Below are 22916 nucleotides of genomic sequence, written 5' to 3'. Positions count from 1 at the left end.
GCGGTGCTCATCGACGATATCCTGCGAGGATGAGGTGTGTGGGGCACCTCGGCGTTGGATAGTTCAGGACCGCAAAGAGTTTCTGAATAACTGTGGCCCGACAAGGGCGTCGAGTCGTCGAAGTCTTTGTGGTCTTTGGATGCCCGGGAAACCCACTGGCGGATTCTCCTTGGCACGTCGGCGTCCTCTACTTTCTCCGGTGGGATAAAGCGGTTGATGGCGCGGACAAGGGAGTACTTCGATTCAACAGTCTTAGGCAAAGGAGCGGGCAGCTCCGGTCGTCAGCAGCATGGCATCAAGCGGTCCCCTCTTCTGGGCAACACGGCTTCGACAGGCCTCCAGCGGTTACGATGATACTCTGAACCCTGGTCGATGGCAATGGACTTCGACGGCGTCGATGTCCGGGTGCTTCACTTCACTTCGTTCTCCTCCGCAGTCCCTGTCTCCGGTCGGCAGCCTTTCGAGGGTCTGACTTCCAGGGAGCTTCGGCGAAGGTTGGTGGTGCTCGATGGTCCCTCGGAACACAGTGAGAGGGCGCCTAGCCAGGTCCTCTCTCGGATCAGTCCTCGATGAATTCAACAGCTTTCGGATCGGGTCGAAGCAAATGCAGCAGCAGTTCTTCTTCTTCCAGCTGGGCGTCGAGGATAAGCAGTTCCAGTTACTCTTCAAGTGTTGACTCAGCTTCTGAACAATTTCCAGTGGTGAGAGGTCCCCAGATATACTATTCTGCCTCTCATCCACACTGCTGGGTCACACTCAGCAGCCAATCATACAGAAGGGCATTCATGCAGTCAGTCAGCCAATCAGGCATACAGTCCATTCAGGCCATACTCCTCCCTCTCAGACACTCACAACAAGGAATGTGTATTGGGACAAGTACCCAGCCATTCAACACTACACACTGCATTCATACAAGTTTTGGGCAGTGCTGTCTCAGTCTTTGTTTCTCATACCAGAAACCAGACACCCACAACAAGAAGTGCATATTGGTCACACACTCCATTCACCCAGGTACCACCCACAGGGTGTACCCACAACATACAGTCACTGGGAAGGCTCCAGCCAGTCTGGCCTGGACTTCCCAACAACACCATATATGGAACTTCCACCCAACAGCCACTCAGGCGGGAGGGACAGAGCCAGGGCTTCCCAGGACTTTGGGAAAACAAGGTAACAGGCAATAGAAAGCAAGAGGCTGATTCCAATGGAAGGGCCTGGGTATCACAAAATGGAGGATAGTTAGAGCACCTGTCAAATTCAGCATAGAGCTGCCACCAGCCCATACCCTGCTCTGTGGGCCACACACAGGTGTCCAAAAACATACACTAGGGGCACAGGGTTGCAGCCCCACCCATGGGTGCCATAATGGTATCCCATGGGTCTGTACACCAAACCAAAAACAGGAAGAGCGGCACTGCCAGGAGTCCCACATGGACTCCTGGGCAGAAAACAATACAGAACACAAAAGAAAAAGGACTACAGGACAAGGACAGGGAGGCCCTGTCCCTCCAATGCATTTCCAGCATCACAGGACCTCTGACACGAGAGAGTGGAATGGTCACCAGGCTCATTTAATTCTTAACATAAACTCTTGATCTCAATCGGTGGGTTCAGATATTTCTCGATCCATCAATGACAGCATAAAGCTATTGGCTGCCTCATAATGAAGGGTGAGATTACAGTGTTGAGACGTCCTCCCAGTACTTTTACATCTAACTTTAAAAGACACTGGAGAGAACTGCATAGCATCAATGGCTTGGACTGTGATCAAACAGTGAAATGAGACAAGTTAAGTAGGGTCTTCAATGAAAGAAGCAACTCGTTGCATGACTTTTCCAGAGGGCCCTGTCCACTCTTAAAAACTAGTCTGATGAATCAAGGGATCCAGTCACTTCTCGCCAGGGAGATGCCTTTCCTTATGAGGCTAGAGAGGTGAGCCCACTATGTGATATCCTGCCTAGGGGTACAGGCAAGTGGGATCTCACCAGGAGAGATTCCCCCCATGAGGACAAGGACTCTCATTCTGCAGAGGGACTACCAAAATTCCTCTTGGTGTTCTTGTACCAACAATAAATTCACAGTTTCAGAAAGACCAAGCAGACCAAGCCACGGTTTATTATTGTCCCATAGGATCCAAGATCTAATCTGAAGAAATACTCGGTTAGACTACAGTGAAGAAGAGTGAGCTAGTAATACCGATCGCTCAGTGGGTAGGAACCAGAAATGCTGTAACGAGGAGTAATGAGCGAGTAATGGAGAGCACTCTACTGAAAGAGAAAAGGAACTATAATCCTCTGCTGGGAAGGGCCCAGCAATGCATCCTAAAAAAAGAGGAAGAAGGCCCATTCTCATTGAGAAGTGAAACCCAGGAGTTTTAAACCAGAGTTGTTGTGGAAGCAGACCAGGAGATCCTCCGTATTGAGGAAACAAGCACCAGGAGAGCTCAAGTTAGAGGAGAGCATGGGAAGGAAATCCCAAAGAAGAGAGCCAGTCATGAGTGGTGGCGCGACCCAAGAGAGGTGGCTCTGCAGTCTGGTAACTACACCGAAGCCACTGCAAAGCAGGCACAGAAGAGCCGCAGACAAGAATAAAAGAGTCAGAGAGAAAGTAGAAGCTGTCCTGACCGAATAAAGAGAAGTCCCTTTACTGCAAGCAGACCCAGATATGCCAGCTCATGGAATAGAAGGTAACTGGGATGGTAGGGGACCTGGGAGGGAACACTAGAATAATGAGTACCAGAATCATACTCGTCACAGTAGCCTTGATGTAAAAAAGTTAAGCACAGAATATTATTGGCACAATCATCACAGGACTCATCTGAGTCATCCCAGTGATACGTGAAAGAATCGACCGAGAGAGAAAATCATCACTGGAGTCATCCTACTTGCACCAGTGATATGAGAAAGAATCAAGAGAGAGAGAATCATCATAGGACTCATTCTACTCGTCCCACTAATATCAAATTGAACAAAGAGCGATACTCATGCATGGAGTCATTTTCCTCGTCTCAGTAATAGAGGTGACCTAGAATAATTACTGTACACATCCTACTCGTCCCAGCAATACCAGAAATAAGATGGAAAGCTGGAACAACATAAAGACAGGTTCTATTTCTCTGGTGATACTAGAGAAAGAGAGACTCTCAGAGACACTTGAGAAAAGCACAATAAAATAAACTCAAAGGCCAAGAATGCAGAAATAGAGGACTTTGCAAAGTCAAGAGAAAGGGGAACCAGTAAGTTGGAAACATCCCCTAGAGGAACTGAACGAGCTAATATGAAAGATGGACAAAGATTGTCTGAGAATTGTATATTAAGGCTGGGGCAGCCATTGCAGGAGAAGGGAGTCATTCTTCTGGGCTTTAGTTGTTTTGTCTTAGCCGTAGGTTCAATGCAGCTTAGCTTTGGACGGAGGGCAGACTCTTGTGGAGCACCCTAGTTAGTTTTGTTAGCCTGGGAAATCCACAGATTAGGAACAGTGAGGCCATTTACTTATTTCAATCTGTAAGAATGCAAAAGACTGCTCTGTCTCCTCCTTGTAACCTACCACAGTAGCTAAATCGAGTGGGCAGAATAGTGAGCTGCACCTGGGTGGAATCTGCTTGAGACTTGCTGTGTGTGCATAAGTGTCAGAAAGGTTATGCCCGTAACCTTTGTTTCAATAAAGAGTGAGAGAGTTGACACTGAGTCTCCATGTGCATGTCATTACTAGATACCATAAAAACAGGTTTTTATTAGAATATTTGTAAAGCTATTCACATTATAAACACACACAAAAAATACCCTTCCATGTCTTTACCATAGCCACTACCAAGTAATTGTCCTTTTTGGCCGGACCTGAATGTACTCGGATCGTTCCTTAGAACACTAGTTGTGGTAGCCTCAAATCTGTTCTGTCAGGAAGTGTAAGCCTTCCCATGCCTGGACTATTAACTCCAACTCATGCTGAGATGGGAGTCCCTCTGTAAACCACCAAGTTCTTCCCTTTGTTGCTGCCCTCCTGTATTCCTATTCGATGGATGTAAACCTGAAAAAGTTGGGATAAAGCACAGGTGCTCGATAGAGCCTCTCCGAGAACCCAGACGGCCTTACCACTTGGTGGGAAGGTTCTTGGTAGATCTCTGATCTGGAGCTGGGCACACTGGTTTGCGCCGCCCTGCAGACTGCAGAGACATTGCCCTAGAGTAACACAGTGGAGAAAAACAAAGATGGCACCCCTTTACCGCTTGGCACCAGGAACAATACTGATGCACATGTCTTGGGCATGCAGCTGCTTAGGCAAAGACTTTCTCAGACAAGTTCCCTGCTCTTTTACTTATCCTGGACTCCTCCATTTTCTGTCACCAGGATTCCAATCATATCTGGCCTTCCACTTGGACCTATTGACTTGTGATGTGTTTATGGCACTTCTCTTCAGCATCTCTTCACTACCAGACTATTGCAAAGCTGCTGTATTTTCTATTACTGCCCTTGCCCCTTCCTTGTTCTCAGCATTTCAGATGCTAGATCCCACCTGCTAAAGACTCTGGGCTGTTAAGCTTTGATCACTGCGGGCTCATTAGTTTGGTTGGGTGCAATGGCGGGTTTCTGAAGGCACATGCCCTCTTTTCAATGGAAGACTTGCTGGCTTGCATACATCTACTGAAGGGAAAATTGATCTTCTGCGCCTTGAATCCAATTCATACACAATCCTTTTATTTTAAACACTAGTCACACCATTTCTTAATAAATAATACACATAATCTTTTGAGGTGTATTGATTTTGATGTTTGGGATTCTGTGCTGGACCAGAGCGGTGTCCAATTGCCCCAGGCCATGGGAACTGAAGCAGATCAGACACAAAGTGAAGGCTAAGAATCTCAATTCACATCTTGAGCAAGCGATGGCCACCCAGGGGTTGACTTCCTGTTCAGTTGTACCTTAATGCCTAGAGCAGCTTCTGGACCCTCCATCAACTCAGATGCTAGTTCCGCTGGAGCGGGCTCTGCAGCACGATTGAGTGCTCCCACGTGGATCTGATGAATTTGCTGGTCTACTCCTTGTTCTTCATGAAGAACTAAATTCTTATCTGCGTGACGGCTCTGCCTCCCACAAGGAGTGAACATGAATAATTCCTGTATCCATTTAAGGGTGATGAGAAACATCAAAAGATTGCACTTGCCAGTGTATAAAAGCATATAGGTGGACTGCATTAGGTCATCTTAGACATTCCTACTTAAAATGGCTGATGCAAATCTCTAAGCAAATCAATATAGTTGATGACTAATTGCACCATGTCCCAAATAAATAGAATTTAGTAGTCCACATTTTTCACATAGACCAATTTCACGTTTTTACATAAATTATTACAAATGTTGAAGGATTTGTACGAATAATCCTGCCCTCATTGGCAGAAAGTAAAGGCTGGATTCGTTTAGTTCTAGGTTAGAGGCACATGGATTATTCAGCTGTGAACACTGGATTGTTGGACACAACTGCAACTATAATTTTCGAGTCCACTGCTCTTTTGCTTTGCAGACAGGATTGTGCATGGGGCGGCTTTGGTTTGGCAGTAGCCCACACTTTGTAATTGAAGGATCAAGAAAGTATAATTTATTAGCCAATGTATGACCTTTGGTAGTTGCAATGCAAATATATAAGAAGTCGGAAATGGTCAGAATCTGGCAGCAGCATTGCAAAAGGTCTAGCCTTTATCAAAGTTCATTGTTAATAGCCAATTTAACTTGCATGTCTTACAAATGTGGCTATTTGGGTTTGACATAGCCCTTCCACGATGATCCCTGGGGCATTTTCATTGATAAAAAGCTTTACTGCGGGACTTAGCACCTGTGGTTTCAGGGATTTACAAGCTATTATATATAACCCGTCGGCAGCTTGCCACATGGATCACTGCCTAACATGGGCTCTCCCCAAGTGAAGTGTCTGCGCCACTGACGTTAAGTGTCTTGACTGAATCGCCTCACGTCTTGTAATATAGGTGTCTATATAGTTAGCATTTGCCTGAGCTCTATCATAATGCAGGGAAGGTCACTGAGGAGGTTTAAATGTTGCTGGTCGCCCGGAATCGTGCCTGCACTTTGCAATGCCAGGTGATTGTGCATGCTTCGGGTCTCTTGAATATCTGGGATGTGACCTGCTGGCTGGAGTCTCCAGATTGACTCTTTGGCATACTGTGAATTTTCTTTTCATACTATGCATATTCAATCCCCCGGTTCCTTCTGTTTTTTTTGTTTAAATTTAGAAGTTACCAATAAGTGTTGAGTCATCTCCCATCTAATTTCCTTCTTCCTTTTGCAGGGGTCTGCAACCTGTGGCTCTCCAAATATTTTGGACTTTAACTCCCACAACCCCTTTCCATTGGCTGATGAAAGCCTTAATCCAAAATCGGTGGAGATCCACAGTTTACAGACACTTCAGAATCGGTCCATGTCCATTCCTGCCGTTCAGCCAGTACTATTTTATGGTGAACTATTCTCCACAACCGGCTCTGCACCCAATGTCCCACAAATCTCTAAGTGTTTCTATGTTCTTAGATCACCATGCTTTTTTCCCCTGCGTTTTTTGGCAAACACATTCGGCTGAAAAAAACTCATAGAATATATTTTTGAATATCTGAGGGGTCCCTCCCAATCCCCCTTCCCTATTTTGCAGTCCCTATACCCTACAACCCCTACCCCTTATATGCCCCTACCCACTCACCCCCTATATTTTCAGTTGAGTTTTTCTGCTGAAAATATTCCGCAAAAAACGCTGCAAAAAAAGTCTTGCACTTGCACAATCTGAATGACACCTGGCCTAGTAGGATCGTTTGTCTGTCTTTCCACTGTTTTCCCTCCCCTGCCTCGTCGCGCCTTGAAACACTTGTGTATAGGCGCGTTATAAATGCCATATCATATCATATCATATCATGTCATGTAATAACGTCGTACCCTCTAAGTGCCCTGAGACCACGTCAAGGAGATCACAGCTCACTGAAGCTGCATGATGGATAATTAGCATGGTCCATATTGATTTTGATATTTCCAAGTCCACCTTCTGCAACTGACCTTTAGATAGGTTGGGGCAAAGTGGGCATGAGCGATAAGGTGGATGTTAGGTAGTAGGCCTTTGCTTAATAGTGTGTGTTAACATCAAGTAACATGTTAGTCCATACATTGCTTTACACAGGTGATTGTTCACAGGTATTGATCTTGATTTACTGATCACTAGAAGGTAGGTATTGGAAACGATGCTTCAGAGTAGTGTATATTGCAAAATATGTTCTCTGGATTTACTTTTGGGTACAGTGCATTAACATATTAATACATTATTTCTGTGAATGTATGACTTAATGTGCCTAACTTTTCTGACAACACAAACCTGTGCATGATAGTGTAATTACATTAATATTGCTCTGCTAGTGTACAGGGATGAGTAGTGGCTAAGCGCCTGCTCAGCCCGACGCAATTACTAAGCCAGGAATGATCCCAATCATAAAAGTGAAACTGTAATATTGCAATTGGTTATTTAGGACACACTTAATACTCATAGGTTTCTAAGCGCTGACCCGGGGATCAAACCTGTGTTGCTCCGTGTCGTCTTGCTTCCAAGATGAGCACGTTGCCCCTGAGCTATCCTCGCTACTGCACCACTCGAAAGGTATACCTCTTTTGATGGCGCAGGCTGAGGGCAGGCTATACCTTCAGGAGGGGGTGTGAGAGGATAACAGGGGCACCCCAAACTACTTAAGTACAATGGTTCCACATAATGTTCAAAATTCTATAAAATATAGACATTTAATTAAATAATAAAATGCAAAAAACTAATCGGACAACACTGGAAAGGACACCCCTGCAAATGAAGGACAGAGAATAAATACTTTTCTGAAAGTGCACTATGGGTAGACGAGCAGCAGTGTTCAGGCAACATATTGGCAACATTGTCACTGTTCAAGGTTATTTCTTTGAAGAACAAGGTGGAGAAAGGAGGCTTTAAAGTCACTGTGGTCCGAACAGTGGACTGGGGTGGCAGGGCCCCTTCACAACACATTTATTTTGAGTTTATGGCTGCGTCAAGTTAGGCTCCTTAGTGCTTCTGCTTGGTGGAGACATTTCAAATCACTGCTATTCCACTGTCCCTCCATGAAGTCAGTTTGATGGCTCGAAATGCAGAAAGCGTTTTGAAAGTTTGCTGGGTGCTAAAAGTAGCACAACAGGTCCTGTAGCGGTTCAGAAGCGCCAGCATGATTGATCTGGCCCAAAGATGGCCCAATGCATGGAAATAGGATTCAAAGCTGTTTCTGGACTTAGGAGTAGCAGTCCAGGGGCTCCAGGAGAAGGCAGGCCCTTCTTCTCTGCACTTCTACTCCAGGGAGCTTGGCTGACTCCTACAGGGGATACTTCACTGCCAGTGAACAGGATCCTGGTTCTAGTGCAGCCAGCAGTGAGGTCTTGGTCCAAAGCAGTTCACCCTCACTGTTCCCTTGGGATGGACAGGAGATCAAGCTCTCCTCTGCCTTGCATGCCTTCTGTCTTCACCATCTTGACAGTATAGCCATTACTTCCAACAGGGGTCCACTGAAGCCTTCCTGTCCTTGTTAGTTTACAAAGATTAATCAACGACTGAGGGGGGTGCTCCTCTACTTATAAAGGCAAAATGACACAGGGGATTGGTCCAATGCAGGCATGGTTAAGGGGTTTAATCCAGGTTTTTGTAACCAGTGCCTTTTGTCTTATGACATTATACCCAGAATACCTTGGCTCCCAGATATGGAGTGAACAGAAAAAGGAAGAAAGCCCTTAATGACACCAAGATGGTGGGGCCCTTCTTAGAGCCCTACTCTCCTTTCTGGCAACTCTAACTCTGCTCCTTACCATGCCTGCTGACTTCAAAGGGTCAGCACCCTCTTGTGGGAGTGGCTTTGTTATGGCAGCGCTATCCTTGAGTCACCAGTACCCAGAAGATCTCCTGCGGAGTGTTCATCTGCCTTGGAGGGAATTGTTACTCTTCTTGCAGAAGAATCAAAGTGGCAGCATCCTGGCCATTGTTCCACAAGGCTGCAGTGGAGACAGTCAGATTATAGAGAGATAGACAGATTATTCCCTCTAGAGTCCTCCACTCGTCCTCCAACTCTCTGTGGGTGAGCCGCTTTCACAAACAGAGATTTGGGGGCAGATCTTTATCCTCTGCAGGTGACTCCCTCTGGAACAGACTCCCTGCCTCTCTCCATCCACCTTAAGTTCTGGAAACTCCTAAAGACCTTCCTTTTCTCTTCCTCTTTCTCTCTCCCTCTCCCCTGCTAACCTCCATTCTATTCTCTCCACCCTCCTTGTACTCCCTAACACTGATCAGTTTTTTTGCTCACTGGTTGCCTGGTTCACCTCCAGAGCCAACAGATCCCAGGCTCCCCCGCCAGTCATTTGCACTTACCTCCAGGCAGTTGCCCTTTGTTCAACATTACAGCACTTCAGAGTACGCTCCTTGAGCGGCGCAACCTCTGTGCACTTAACTCGGGGCCCTGCCGGACCAGACTCTTTTGCCCCCCGCACTCTCCCACCCCTGTCTCTGCACCTCCGTGGGTATGTATGCATGACCTAAATATGCTAGGTCCAGTTAGTGTGTCTGTTTCTATCCCCCCCCCCCACCATTTTCTGTCCCCACCCCCAAGTATGATCTCAACTGTACCACTTCATGCACTTGCACTAGGAAAAATGTCGTCAGGCTTAGTATGCTAGATTTTTCTGTTTAGATCATTCTGAATCTTCAAGGCCTATGAATGATTACTTTATCCCCTTGTTCCGTTCCTGCCTTGAAGTTCTTTGAAGCACTTCACCTGTGTATAAGCGCTATATAAATAAACAATAAATAAAATAAATATAAAATAGATGCATTTATCTATTTATTTATTTATTTGTACATTAATAAACAGCGTACACAGCCCATGGGCACCTAGGCGCTAGTTACAGCAAGGTAGAGGGGGGAAAGGGGTAGAGGGGAGTTCAAAAGGTGCATCTGTGCTACTTTCCGAAGCCGTTGTAGGACGGTTTGTCTCACAGGTGGGAAGGGAGGCCATTCCAGAGAGTGGGTGCCCAGACGGGGAAGCTGGAACCACCTGATCTTCTCCGCTTGAACGGTGGGTGTCACTAGGCAATGTTTGTAGGAAGATCTTATAGGCCTTGCTGAAGGAATGCTTTTTTAAATTTTGTCAGCCAGGTATTGCAGTGCATCATTCGAAAGACAGCGGTGGGTGATGGAAAAAATCTTAACCTTCATTCTTTCCTTGACTGGGAGCCAGTGCGCAGCTTTTCTTGCCTCAGAAATGGGGTCCCGTTTGCCAATGTCAAGTGCCACCCTGAGGGCATTGTTTTGGATTGTAATTGGTGCAAATTCTTTTCAGAAGTGCCACAGAGTAGGGAGTTACAGTACTCACGTTTCAACCCTTTGAGGGCCCGGGCCACTTCCAGTCGGGTTTGTGGTGGTGAGGAAGGGTTTGCTGCCATCGATAAGATTAGTGGCATAGCCAGATGAAGCAGCAATGGGATTGACCTGGAGGTACATAGTCAAAGAGGAGTCAAGTTAAAGGCCAAGGGTCTTGACAGAGGAGGCAACAGAAACGTTGTGGCCATCAATGAAGAAAGATTTGTAGGCCAGAGGTAGTTTTGCCAAGTGGGCAGGGTGCCAGATGAGAAGCTCTGTTCTTTTCATCATTGAGGCAGAGGGTGTTTGTGGCCATCCAGGATTGGATAGCTTCGTAGACAGAATTAATTCTGAGCATATCCTTGGGGTGGTCGCCAGTGAGGGGAAGGAGAATTTGGGTATTGTCAGCATAGATTGTGTATGAAATCCCAAGGACATTGAGGTGGTCGAACATGGGCTTTGTGTACACATTATAGAGTGTGGGAGAGACCCAGGAGCCTTGGGATACCCCGCAGGATGCAAGCGTTGGTTTGGCAGCAGCCTCCCTGGCGAAGACTCGAGAGGATCTGTCAGCCAAGAACGAGGCGACCCGTTTGGCTGCTTCCATGGAGAAGTGGACTGAGGAGATAAGGGCATGACAGAGGATCTCATGGTCTACAAAGTCGAATGCCGCTGAGAGGTCGAGCAGTAGGAGCAAAGAGAGAGCGCCCTGGCCGTTGGTGTTGTGAAGCTGTTTTTGTAAGTCTAGGCGGGCTGTTTTGGTGCCGTGCTGCAGACTAAAAAGTAAAAATTGCTGTGACTTTATAATTGTGGGACTGTAGCAACCAGCATGCCAACGCAGGGCTTGGCATATATTTATATGGCACCAGACTGACTAGGTTACATAATTATTATAATATAGTGGTGCAGTTGGGTCAAAAGCCACCTCTGCTTGCAAGAGGTTTGTGTTCCAGCAGCTGCCTGAAATTTGCATGTAACCTTTGAACCTGCTCTGTACTCAACCGCATGCAAAAATGTGCATGAGTGGTCCTAAAGGCCATCATATTTCCTCGTTGCTGACTCAGCAGATCAGAGTGGACAAAACTGCATGGTCAGCCAGAAGCCTTGCATGTGGTGTTTCCCCTCATTTCCACATCTGGACTGGAGGAAGATCTTGTCCATCAAGAGACCTATTCTGGACATCTCAGATATACGTTCACTGGATGTATGTCAGCTGCCTGTGTTTAAATGGCTCAAACATACTTCCTGGCTACAGCAAAGATATTATTGTTCATTTTGTCTGGCCCCCACTTTTTGATGGGTTTTTAAGTGTTTTGGGAGGCACACGATTACCTTATTCTCCCTTTAGGCACCACCCCATCGGAGGACTTGACCCGATAATCGACTCGAAGAAGCCCTTCATTTCTAAAGCATAATCCCTTCCACCTGTTGCTCATTCTGAACATGTTCGTCTACATCTATCAGGGCTCAAGTTCTTTACAAAAAAAAGAAAGTTGGGGGAATCATATGCTCGTTGGGAAATGCCCTCACATGAAGTGAACATATCCTATTGTGAAATGTATGTAGATTTTATTCAACTTGTCTTTCACAATTGAAGAAATTGCACACGACAAATATGCATTTACCAAACTCACACACATTCCTTTTACGTTGCCGGCAAAGTATAAAAGATACACGCCTTTAAGATTGACGTTTCTGTAATAAGTCATGTCCTTTATGGAAGAATGCCAATATGGATATGTTTCTGCTCAGCCATAGGCGATTGTGTTGTCTTGTGGCGAAGTGCCTCGCCTCACAGCCTCAGGACCTGGGTTTGATTCCTGGCCCCTGCTACCCTTTCTCATGGGTGCAACAAATGTATTTTTTAAAATCAGCCGTGACACACACACGTGGGGCTGGTATCCGCCCTCTCAAAAAGGTTGTCGGACACCGTCCACCTTTGTGGTTTGTTGTCTTGTGCCCTGACCTCTCTCCTGGTTATTAGAGCTACGGCCACAACGACAAGACGACAGGCAGCCACTGAAAGAAACCAGAAAACAAGAGTGCAAGAGAGTTCACGTTTTCATTTTCAAGTTCTCCTTTTAGGCAACAGTCTTTTTACCATTTCTACGCTTTTCTGTTGAAGTAAATTGACTGGTAATATATTGAAATTTTTGTTTTCCTCGTGGCGCTTTCTTTTTTTAATTGGGGTTGGTCCCCCCATACTTACTGCTTCCCCTTACCCACCCCTTTCCCACTGGCCGGAACACCTACCACCCATATATTTACCACCAGTTCTGGAAATAAAAACATTTACTGGGGGAGCCCTCCCCTCCATGGAAGGGTGGGGCTGTGGGGAGGAGGTTGTCATGACTGAGGGGCCTGGCTGCAGGCCAGGTCACAACACATTATCTCTTCATAGAGCCCAAGTCTGGCTGTTTTCACACAAGCGAAGAACATTATGGGAACATAGGAATGCCCACAGTTTTAAATTTGAATCTTATCTGAAAGTGGTTCAGCAAGAAACCCTTTTGAGCAAGAAATGGAAGTTGGACTCTACTCATTTGTTTAGTCGAATACTCACCCTAACAAAACAATTTCTGCAAATTGAAAAACATATACACCAAGTTGGACAGCTGCTAAACAGTCTGTGAGGCTTTGGCTGTTTGTGCAGTCTGCCTCTCGTGCCTCAGCACGCCTGGGAGAGCTCGGTTTGAGGACATATAACTGGGAGCTCTCTGTGCTAGGCCCTGGACCTCGGGACACAGTAGAGTTCGGGCAATAAAAACTTTACTGGAGCACCGCTCGGTCCTGTTCCGGAACGTCTCCTAATGTGTTTACGCCCCCACCAGGGGAGTTGCTAGGTCTGGAAAAGACCCGGGGCTAAGCTGATGTCAGAACTGTTGGGACTGGGGGCTAGCTAGTGTTTTGGCTGTAGCTCCTGAGATTCTATCCGGGGCTACAACCAAAAGATCAGGGGCTATAGCCCCCTTAGCCCCCCTTAGCAACGCCCCTGGCCCCCACGATGAAAACGAATACATGTAAATTATCACTCAGTAATTGTTTTCGATAAAACAGCAGTGTTCTCTTTTCTTACCACCAGATGGCGCAGTAAGACCATTACGTGTTTTAGTTTTCTACAGGTTGGTCAAAGGACAGCTGGTAATCCAGAGAAGTTCGACTGAATATGCCCACTCTAATCAGTCTCCTTTTTATTACTGTCACCTACTTCCAGTGGTGGAAGTGGGCTGGAGCAGTTTGGAGCGTTGCTCCTCTACTTCTTTTTTTTATTTTTTTTATTTTACTGTTCCTATAATTTTATTTAAAAAAGAAACCGTTCCGTAATGGTTTCGTTTTAAAATAAAAGTGGAGGAAGAAGTTGAAACTTGCACTTCAGTGCACTGAGCATTCCCTTACACAGCAGGTGTGTTTGTTTGGGGGTTTGGATTACGTGTCGGAGGGGGTGTGGCGATTGGGCTTGTTGGGAACGCGGGCATGCCAGAGGTAACTTAGTATCACTACCACTTTTCATACCCTTCGACCACTGCCTACTACCAGTGTGTAGATAAGGAGGGGAGGGTAGAAGATGGTGCCCATGTCTTTAGACACCAACCTTTGTAGTTTCGACATAGTCAACTTATTCCTTGCAATGGTGCTGGCTGTATGCACAGCTAAATATTTTGCAATGCAATGAGCACCCGAAATGGACTCAAATATAACATATACAATTTGGATATGCCTCAAAAGGGTATAATTTCAGTCTTAATTACTTATCTACCTGGAGCTTCAGCACCTAGATGCATCAGGGTTTGTGTGCGCTATACAAATGAAAAAATAAATAAATTAAAGCTGATTGCAGGTGCCAACCCTCAAACATAATTATATCCACCTTCTCCGCCCCACACACTGTAATCGATTTCTATTTTCACATTAATAAATGTTTTTTGAAAAAGTACACATTTAGGTAGTTTTTAAACCTGGTGGCGTTAAACATGTGAAGCCTACTGCCAGTCAGTCATTGCTCAGAGGAGAAGGAAGCAATATATAGTTTATTGTAAATTCTTAGAAATGCACAATCAGACTTAATAAAATAAAACTTAGAAACCCCTCAAACATTATAATGACGGAAGCATTAAAACACTAATGGTGGACAAAATATAGCCCCCCATAAATGGAAAAAAAAGCCATACCCTCCAAATGCACGTCCGAATTGACACATTTGGAGAGAGCGACCTACAGACCGGACCATCGTGAAAAGCTCCAGAAAGTGACCTGGAACCATATTACTAGAACCGGGACAAGGCATACCAGATCCTCCAGCATTACTTGTGAGATATTTGGGTATTGTGGACGGGATCGCCAAGACAGGAGAATAATGTATTTCCCTTTCTATGGTACCTGTTTCTTTCAGATTTTAAGCCAGGCCTTCTGTAATTTCCTGTGGGCGTTTAGCCTTCCGGTGTCAGCCGATAGTAGAAGAACTGATACTACTGGACCTCGGATGACCATTGGTTCTACATGGATACATGTTGACAGTCCTAATGGTATTATTTACATTGTAAAATAATGTTTTTAAAAAAAACACAAATATATCAAACTGTAAAATCATTCTGTTAAAATATAGGCCGCAATATATTTTGCCCACAACTAAAAACATCCTACAGTCTCACTTCTTCAGATCCTATACAAGGGAAACAAGGGCACCCTTTTAAACAGATCTGCAGTGAACACCTGTAGTTCCCGGTGTTGCTTATACTTGGGCGCTGCTGCTTTCGTGGCCTGCTGAGAGTGTGAGAAACTGCAGTTAAATAAGCCTGATCAGCTGTGGATACGATGAGACATTATAGGTGCATACGTGTCATCTGCCTCGCTTTCTCAAGAGAGGCATCCGTGAGGCTCTTCCAGGTTTGGAGGCTGCAGACCAAAACAAAGGTAAGTGCATAGTAGTCTCAAAGGCCTGGAGACCCGAGGAGTGGATCCACACTTTCATTGTCTTAAAACAACCAGTTGCCACTGTAGGATGTTTTAATCGGGCGACATCTAAATCAGGGGCGCTTTCCAACCACCCCAAACCAGGCATTCACCAATTCCTTTATTTAATCAAGTTTTAAAAAATAAATCTGGGACCCCCAATTTACTAACATTGATTCCTTAAAGCTTCCCTCCCCTTTTGGGAAAAGAAACACGCAAGGTTGCAAAGAAGGTGTATTTATTAACACAATAGAAATCATTTAATCAATTTAAAGATAAGTTATACATCCATGACTGCTTAAAATCAACCTATGAGTCGCCTCTGTACAGTTATAGAAATAGAGACTATAGTAACACACACATCACCATACGTTTTTATGCCTTTAATTCACCCTGAGCAGGCAGGCACCATGATTGAATGCATGAGAGTCCAGGATGGATCTTTCGTTTGTGATAAACAACAAATTAGTTTAAAATATCCCTCCCTATCCTAGCTACTTGCCCTTTATTCAAAATACTACCACCCTTACTCAATATACAAGTCAGAATTTCAACAGCATTGTAAACCTAATTGCAACAAGCAAATGGACTTTCCGCTATGTAAATGGCTCGTAAAAAAGAAAATGTATGTTCAACATGTATGTAGGCTAGATTCCCTTCCATGATGTTACCGTGTAAAAGTGTATTTTACACGATACCTTCAATGAGAAACTTTAAACAGCAAAGAGAATGGGTAGTGAATAATCACCCTCTCCCTTTTGTATGGAACATTTAGCTTTAACAGTATTCTGCTTGATGGCCTATCCAGGAAGTGGCTTTACTTTATTTTTCTAGGTATGCACACGTTGAGATGTTCTTTGCTCTTATGTGCTTGCGCAATGCATACAGAAGGAGTCAGGGAATGTCACTATGTACACACCATAGGTACTATATTAAGGTACTATTTAATTGATCTATAATTTCTGAAGCACATATGCTTATGAAATATTTACTTATTTCCCAGGATGTACATCAGTTTCTATACTCCTGCCCTTCAATAGCTATAAATAACACGGCCAGGATTTAATCTAATTCCCTTTATACTATCACTCCCCTCAGGATGGTTTCTCCTTTAGATCATACTCTCATATGAATTTCTTTTTGGCTGGATCATAGATTTGTTTAGTTCTCCACCTTTAGGGACAGATGGACATCAGTCAGCAAGATGGGATCAGCTTTCCTCCACAGCCTGTCTGCTATTTCCTCCATTGAAGAAGGCCTGGTGCTTTAGCTCATAATAGGCCTCAGTTTGAGGGCTCTGGCAATTATCGGAAATGAGCCCAAAAAGGAGAGCAATATATACCCTCTCCCTCCTGTTATCAAGTTCATCTCCATGAGAAAACATGGCACCTGTTTTCATATCTCATTTTGGGGGAGGTGGCATGGGCAGAATACCAATGTGAAGAGTACTGTTCTGGCACCCTTTAATGTGGTCCCATTCACACTTTCTGCTTTTAAAATGTTCATTTTCCTGCTTCCCTTGATTTTAAAATACAAATAATTATTTCTTTCTTGAAAGTACTGTACTCTTTCTACCCAGGTTAAGCATTTCCTCCACAAAAGTTGTAGGTTTTTTTCTGGTACTTAAAATATTCATCTCAGGCTTGGTCAGTTAGAGTTTTATTTGAGTGACTGCAAAACATTTCACATGTATATTTGCATGTTTCCCAAGTGCTGTGTGCAGGCCACAGTTTATGTGTTTTTAAAATGACATCTTGCTCTCTATCTTTTCTTGTGAGTTGTACTTCCCTGCACCCCAAGGCCCTAGAAAAAACACTGGTTACAGAAAATGTCCAAATGTTCCCTTCTTACAATAGGTTTAACCCATTCCTTACTGAGGTGGACATGCTGCAAGGGCAAAATAAAGATACCTGGAGGGGCATTCTTGAAGTGTGGGTGACGGGGCTGGGGTGGGGTCAGGGATCGAAATTCAGATTGCATAAAATCAGCTCCTGGGTATCCTGCATTAACCAATGAGAAGAGCAACCAATGGAAAACAAGGAGCTAGTATGTAGTGTTCCGCAAATGTAACTACCACTTAAGGTACAAACCTAACATTTTGTCCATTATTTATTACCTGCTATGCTTTGAATGTCATGAAGATGTTTCCTAATGTTTATTTATAGGTTGTTCCAAATGCACAAGGTTAATGTCACATAGGTATATTTGTTAGGATCAGTTAGTCTGGGGACGTAAAAGTAGCTCCTGGCTGCTGTTGGTGTCAAGCTAACCAGCCTCTTCTAGGATACAAGCAGCAGCAAAATAGATCCCAGCTCCCAGCAATTTCGAACCCTGCCGGGGGCACCCTGCAAACTGATCTTCCAGCAAACTTACATCTCATTGCTAAGTAGCAGTGTGCTTAAGATCACACAAATCTTTTGATCAACTATTGCGAGCATACTTTAAGTAAATTGTACTTTATGCCTGCTCACTCTCACTTTTAAGTGCTGTAATAATACTTGAAATTATTACCTCGGTTCATGGTACTCCATATATGGACCTTGGAACAATGAAAGGCCGAGGCGTCCCTACTGGCATTTTGATCTTGCAAAGAAGGCTGGCCTCATGTTGGGAGGGAGCTCTTAACCTGCTAACTGTCTGCGTGGGCAACGTCACTGATTGACTCCAACCATTAAGTGTTTGGTAACCTACTTAACATGGTCCACCAAGGACCGCTTTCCTGGATGGCAGTGTTGGAACTGCACATGGCATCCAATATGAGCCATGCCCAGGAGGGAGATTGACTATAAATAGTGTCTTCTGAGTGGTGTCAATCCTTCACAGAAAACAAACTTGTAAATGTCCCCTGTGTTAAGGGTAAATGAAGGGGTGACCAGGTCTATCCCCACCACCATGCATCCATCCAGTATGTAACGTCTGCCATGCAAAAATGGCAGTGGTGCCCCATTTCCAATATTTTCAATTGCAGTGGTGCCTTCCGACAATCAAGGATTGATGACTAAACCGCTGGCTGCAGCGGATGAAAGTGTTCTTTTTCATCCTATTTTTTTCAAGTAACTCAATAGTTTGGCTCCACAAACTCCCCCATCCAATGGTAGGAAATTGAGAGTAATGTTGTACAATTCTGCATCATTAATAACTACTTAATGCAGCAGTTCCTAGCGTACTTTTGAAGCCTGCATTGGATTTTGCATTTAGTCACAAGTGCATACTTTTCTTCAGTCTAAGTGGATCCCTTTAAGCACCTTTATGTTTGACCGCTTAGATACATTTTGGAGATCTGAGTATGGTTCTTAAACATGGGGTAGAGAAAATATTTCATATATTTAAGGGTTTAAAGGCTTTACTAGTGCCTTGATGAAGCTAGAATTTACAAGCATGTCTGGCTTACTGCCGTCTGCCCTCATAGAAAAAACATTTAAGAAATCTGTTCCTCTCTGAATCCCCAGGGCAGAAGGGAGTATACGGCTTGATAGGTACAGGATTATGCTCAACCCGGGCAGTTGTAGGCTTGTACCATATGATCCACACTCTGGAGCTCACTCTCTCCCCCTCACCTGTCCCCCTCTTCCTTGTCACCCCTCTGGCACTCTTCCCTATCATTTGACACATGTTCTTTGGCATTCTTTGCCAAGAAATCAATAAGGTGTTAGCTTAAATACACATTGATTTACATAGTTTGCGCTATTGGCCTGGCATCAATTTGAGCAGACACTGTTGTGCAGGTAAGGGTACTAAACCATGGTCCAATACATGTATTTGTCTATGATCATGTATGTATGTATGCATATGGGTTCTATGTCCCTTCATCGTCAGGCATTTGAAAGCCTGCAATTTAAACGTCTATGAAATAATGAAAAAAGTTCATCAAATGTTTTTTTTTGGGGGGGTTCCCCCCTCCTAACTCCCCTCCTGCACCTATTTTTAACTATACCCGACCCCCCCCGACCACTCATCTGCCACCCCCCCCCCCACCAAAAAAGAATTCGATGAACTTTCACGTTATTTTGTTCACGTTTAAATTGCAGGCTTTGAGATGCCTGCTGATGAAAGGACGGTATCGAGGCGTTAAAGGTGAGAGAGGGCTGAAAGGTGAGACTAAAACAAATAGGTTTTTAGAGTCTTGCCAAATGGGAGGAAATCATGGAGCTTGCGAAGATCTAGAGGCACAGTTTCCAGAGAATAGGGGCAAGAACTGAAAAAGATCGCCCTCCAGCTCTGGCACGAAAAACTCTGGGGACGTGTAGCATGCAATGCGGCAAACACCTGATCAGAACTTCAGTGTTCTGGTTTCATAGCCCATAATGCCTCATTTAGACCATATCTCTTGTTTGTGGTATTTACTATTGCCTCTTCAGTGGTATTTCCAATTCAAGGGTCTTGGGCACATGGATAACATGGCGTGGCCGCTATGAAGCATGGGCTCCTGCCTTGGCAATCAACTGAGCAGACGTCATCCCATTAAGAACAATAGTATTCCCCGCACGTTGCTATGGTTATCCTTGTACAGGCTATACTGCTTCCTTCTTATTTTCCAGATCCATCTGCCATGCTTGACAAATACCATCGATGGTATTGTGAACGTAGTATCCTGTGTGCATGCTGTGGACATGAATGGATATTGCGATACTTTTAAAAGAGAATTCTGCTGCAAGTCCTTGTGGTACAGAACTTGGGTCCAGATGCCTATGTCCAACATTCTTATTGGCGATTCTATCGTATTAACCCACCTCCTATTTCCCTTCCAGGTTCAGCTGCTGAAGGACCAGCTGGCTGCTGAAACTTCTGCACGCATCGAGGCCCAGGCCCGGGTCCGGCAGCTGCTGTTGACCAACCGAGATTTGCTGCAGCACATTTCTGTTCTGGTGAAGCAGCTGAAAGAGATGGAGATTCAGACTGAGTGTAGACAGGCAGGTAAGTACACACCGAGTCAAGTACTACTACATGGAGGCGAGGGCGCCAGGGCCATGTGATCATGGATAGAGATTTGGACTGAGAGACTAGTTCTTTTTTTTCTGGCCCAAAAAATTGCTCATTAGTGCTTGCTAGGCCTCTGCACTTTTATGCACTAATATGCATGTTCATGTTGAATTTGATGTGGTCCGTTTTTCTTCCGTTCTGTAAATATAGATTCAATATGCACTCTACCCTTTTTCATGGCAGCACTTACTGCCCACGTCTTCTATACCCGTAAGGTTACCAGCCCTACCCGTACACTGAGAAGCATTTGGGGGCATACCTGTTTATGCAGTGTCCTACAATTTGTAGTTTGATGGGTGAAAATAGATAAGTAAGCTTTTGCTTCCCATTGGAGCAACTTTGACCTCGTTCGTCTTCAAAGGCAAGTGTGGCGGTGTGATCTGCTTACTTCCTGCGGGGCCCAGACCTGTTTGTTAATTATTCTTAGGCAGGTGCTCTTGTATTTCTTTATAAATCTACAATACCTCCGATTTAGGCACTTGATCTAAATGATGATTTCCTGAAGTTTATAAGGGATTGATTGCATTTCTGTAAACTAGCAAACCAGGATTTCTGTGATCAATTTTCGACCTATAATGAGAAGCAAGAACCTCCAATAGGAATGGCACATGTAAAGACTCATCTGTTGTGACAAAGTGTTATTGGGGCAGGCCTCAAGAGTCACACGCTGGCAGTGATGGTGAGAAGGTTGCTTCTTGTTGAATTCGAAAATCATCAGCTTGTAGTACTCTACCTAGCTCCGCCTCTTTGATGCCAACTTCTTCCTCTAAAGCACCTTCCGAAGGTAGTAATCTCCTCTGCTGTCATGACGCCCAGATGCATTGAAGCAGGGGATCTTGCGCCTTTTTTGTACCCAATGATTCATGTTGGTGCAGTTAATAGCAAAGACTGAATCTCGAGTATCAGTTTTGTTGATGTGACATTATATGCAAATGGCGGGGCCACCAGGAATTTCTGTGGTTAGCATGGCTTGCTCTACGCACATTTCTTAGTCGTTGTGTCATTTCCACAGCCTGGAAAGGTATTATGTGAGGTCTCTTTAGTGCACATTTTCTATCCTTTGCTGTGAGTTTGTCTTCCTGCTTTCCCTGGATGCAAAACGAGCCTTTTAGACTAGTTATTCAGTTTGCTCACATGTCAGTTTATTGGAAATGTGGGAACCCTCTTGCTTTGTTTAGACCATCTATACATTATGACTTGTAACAGGCTTTACATGATGTCAATAATGCTGGTAGCAATCATGATATAGGAGAGCAGTAGCCAGAGTTTCCTCTTTTTTCTTCTCTTTTTAAGACTTTGATGCCACAAAGTCCTTTTGGAGCTGCTATATTATCACCATTGTATCAATTCTAATCATCCACAGCTCAGATCGGAAGCAACATATTTTGTTCTTGAAAAGCCCAGGCCCACATCAACCTAGCCAATGTTTCCGTGATGCATATGTGGGATCTTCTATTGGTCTGTCATTAATGCACAGCATTCTCATCAACATGTCAGACCTGTACTAGTTTTCCTTTCAAGATCTCTCTAGAAAGAGCTTTAGCTCTCTGACAGACCTCATGCACTTGAATCTTGAGTGGCCTCAGATCCATTCAGTGATCTGTGAAGTATAACTAGAAAACTACAACAAATATAGAATGTATCAGCAAGACTACTCCTCAGACTCACTAAGAGAGAACACATCACACCAGCACTGAGAACACTACACTAGGTATTAGTCAAACAATGCATCTTCTTCAAAACCCTCTGCATGATAACCCACAAAGCAATCTACGGCCAAGGAGTGGATTTGATACAGGGAAGAATCTCCATCTACAAATCAACACGAACACTAAGGTCCAGCAATGACATTCACCTCGAACCTAAGAAATACTGAAAACGCAAATTAAGGGATCAGCAGTCTGCTGCATAGCAGCAAGACTTTGGAATCGCTAACAAAGGAAATATGAATAACAGAAGATCACTTAACATTCAGGAAACTATTAAAAACATGGCTTTTCAACTCACCAAGCTAAAGAGGCAACACCGGCAAAAGAAATCCACCAACACAACACAATAAGAAATTGCGCAAACGGATCACCCAACAAAAACAAAAACGTGACCCAAACTCAATAGAATTTAAAGATTAAACCAAGGTGCAGAAATTGATCCAGTTGACCCCCAACTAACCCTACTAAAAACCCTCTAATACTCTGCATAGCCCCCAACCAACACTGAAGAAACAACACATATATATTTGCCACAAAAACATTGCAACTACAAGCCCTCTACCGACTGAGGGTATTCTCACTCCTACTCCCGTTGGATCCTCTGTGCAGGTGGCCAGGGATAGGCCATCACGTTTGGATCCTGACCCTCGGAGTGGACGAGAGAAGGAGGATCACCTGAGTGGAGGGTCCTTAGGGACTGGGAGTGGGGGGCCCTTGGGCGAGACATGGTATCCCCATTTTCCTAATGACAACCCACCTAATCCTTCTCCAACCTTTATGGGTTGGTGTAAACTAGCTTCACTTATTTTGTCTGTCATACCATTCTAGTACTGGGACGAGGAAGTGGCAACCAGGAGTCATACACACCAACATGCAACTACAC

General features: G+C 44.6%; 1 protein-coding gene across 1 annotated transcript in view; it reads left to right on the top strand.

Annotated features, from left to right (window-relative positions):
* The window catches only part of LOC138471718 (carboxyl-terminal PDZ ligand of neuronal nitric oxide synthase protein-like), a 436867-nt gene that overhangs the window by 351820 nt on the left and 62131 nt on the right, over positions 1-22916 (top strand). The window contains exon 9 of the mRNA XM_069609503.1: positions 20093-20258. Coding sequence (XP_069465604.1) covers positions 20093-20258 — 166 coding nt within the window. The remainder of the gene's footprint in view (positions 1-20092; positions 20259-22916) is intronic.

This window comes from Ambystoma mexicanum, chromosome 8 (assembly GCF_040938575.1).
Source record: "Ambystoma mexicanum isolate Mex_15411 chromosome 8, UKY_AmexF1_1, whole genome shotgun sequence".
Lineage (NCBI taxonomy): Eukaryota > Metazoa > Chordata > Amphibia > Caudata > Ambystomatidae > Ambystoma > Ambystoma mexicanum.
The sequence above is the reverse complement of the archived record's forward strand: the minus strand, read 5'-3'. Positions and strand labels throughout refer to the sequence as shown.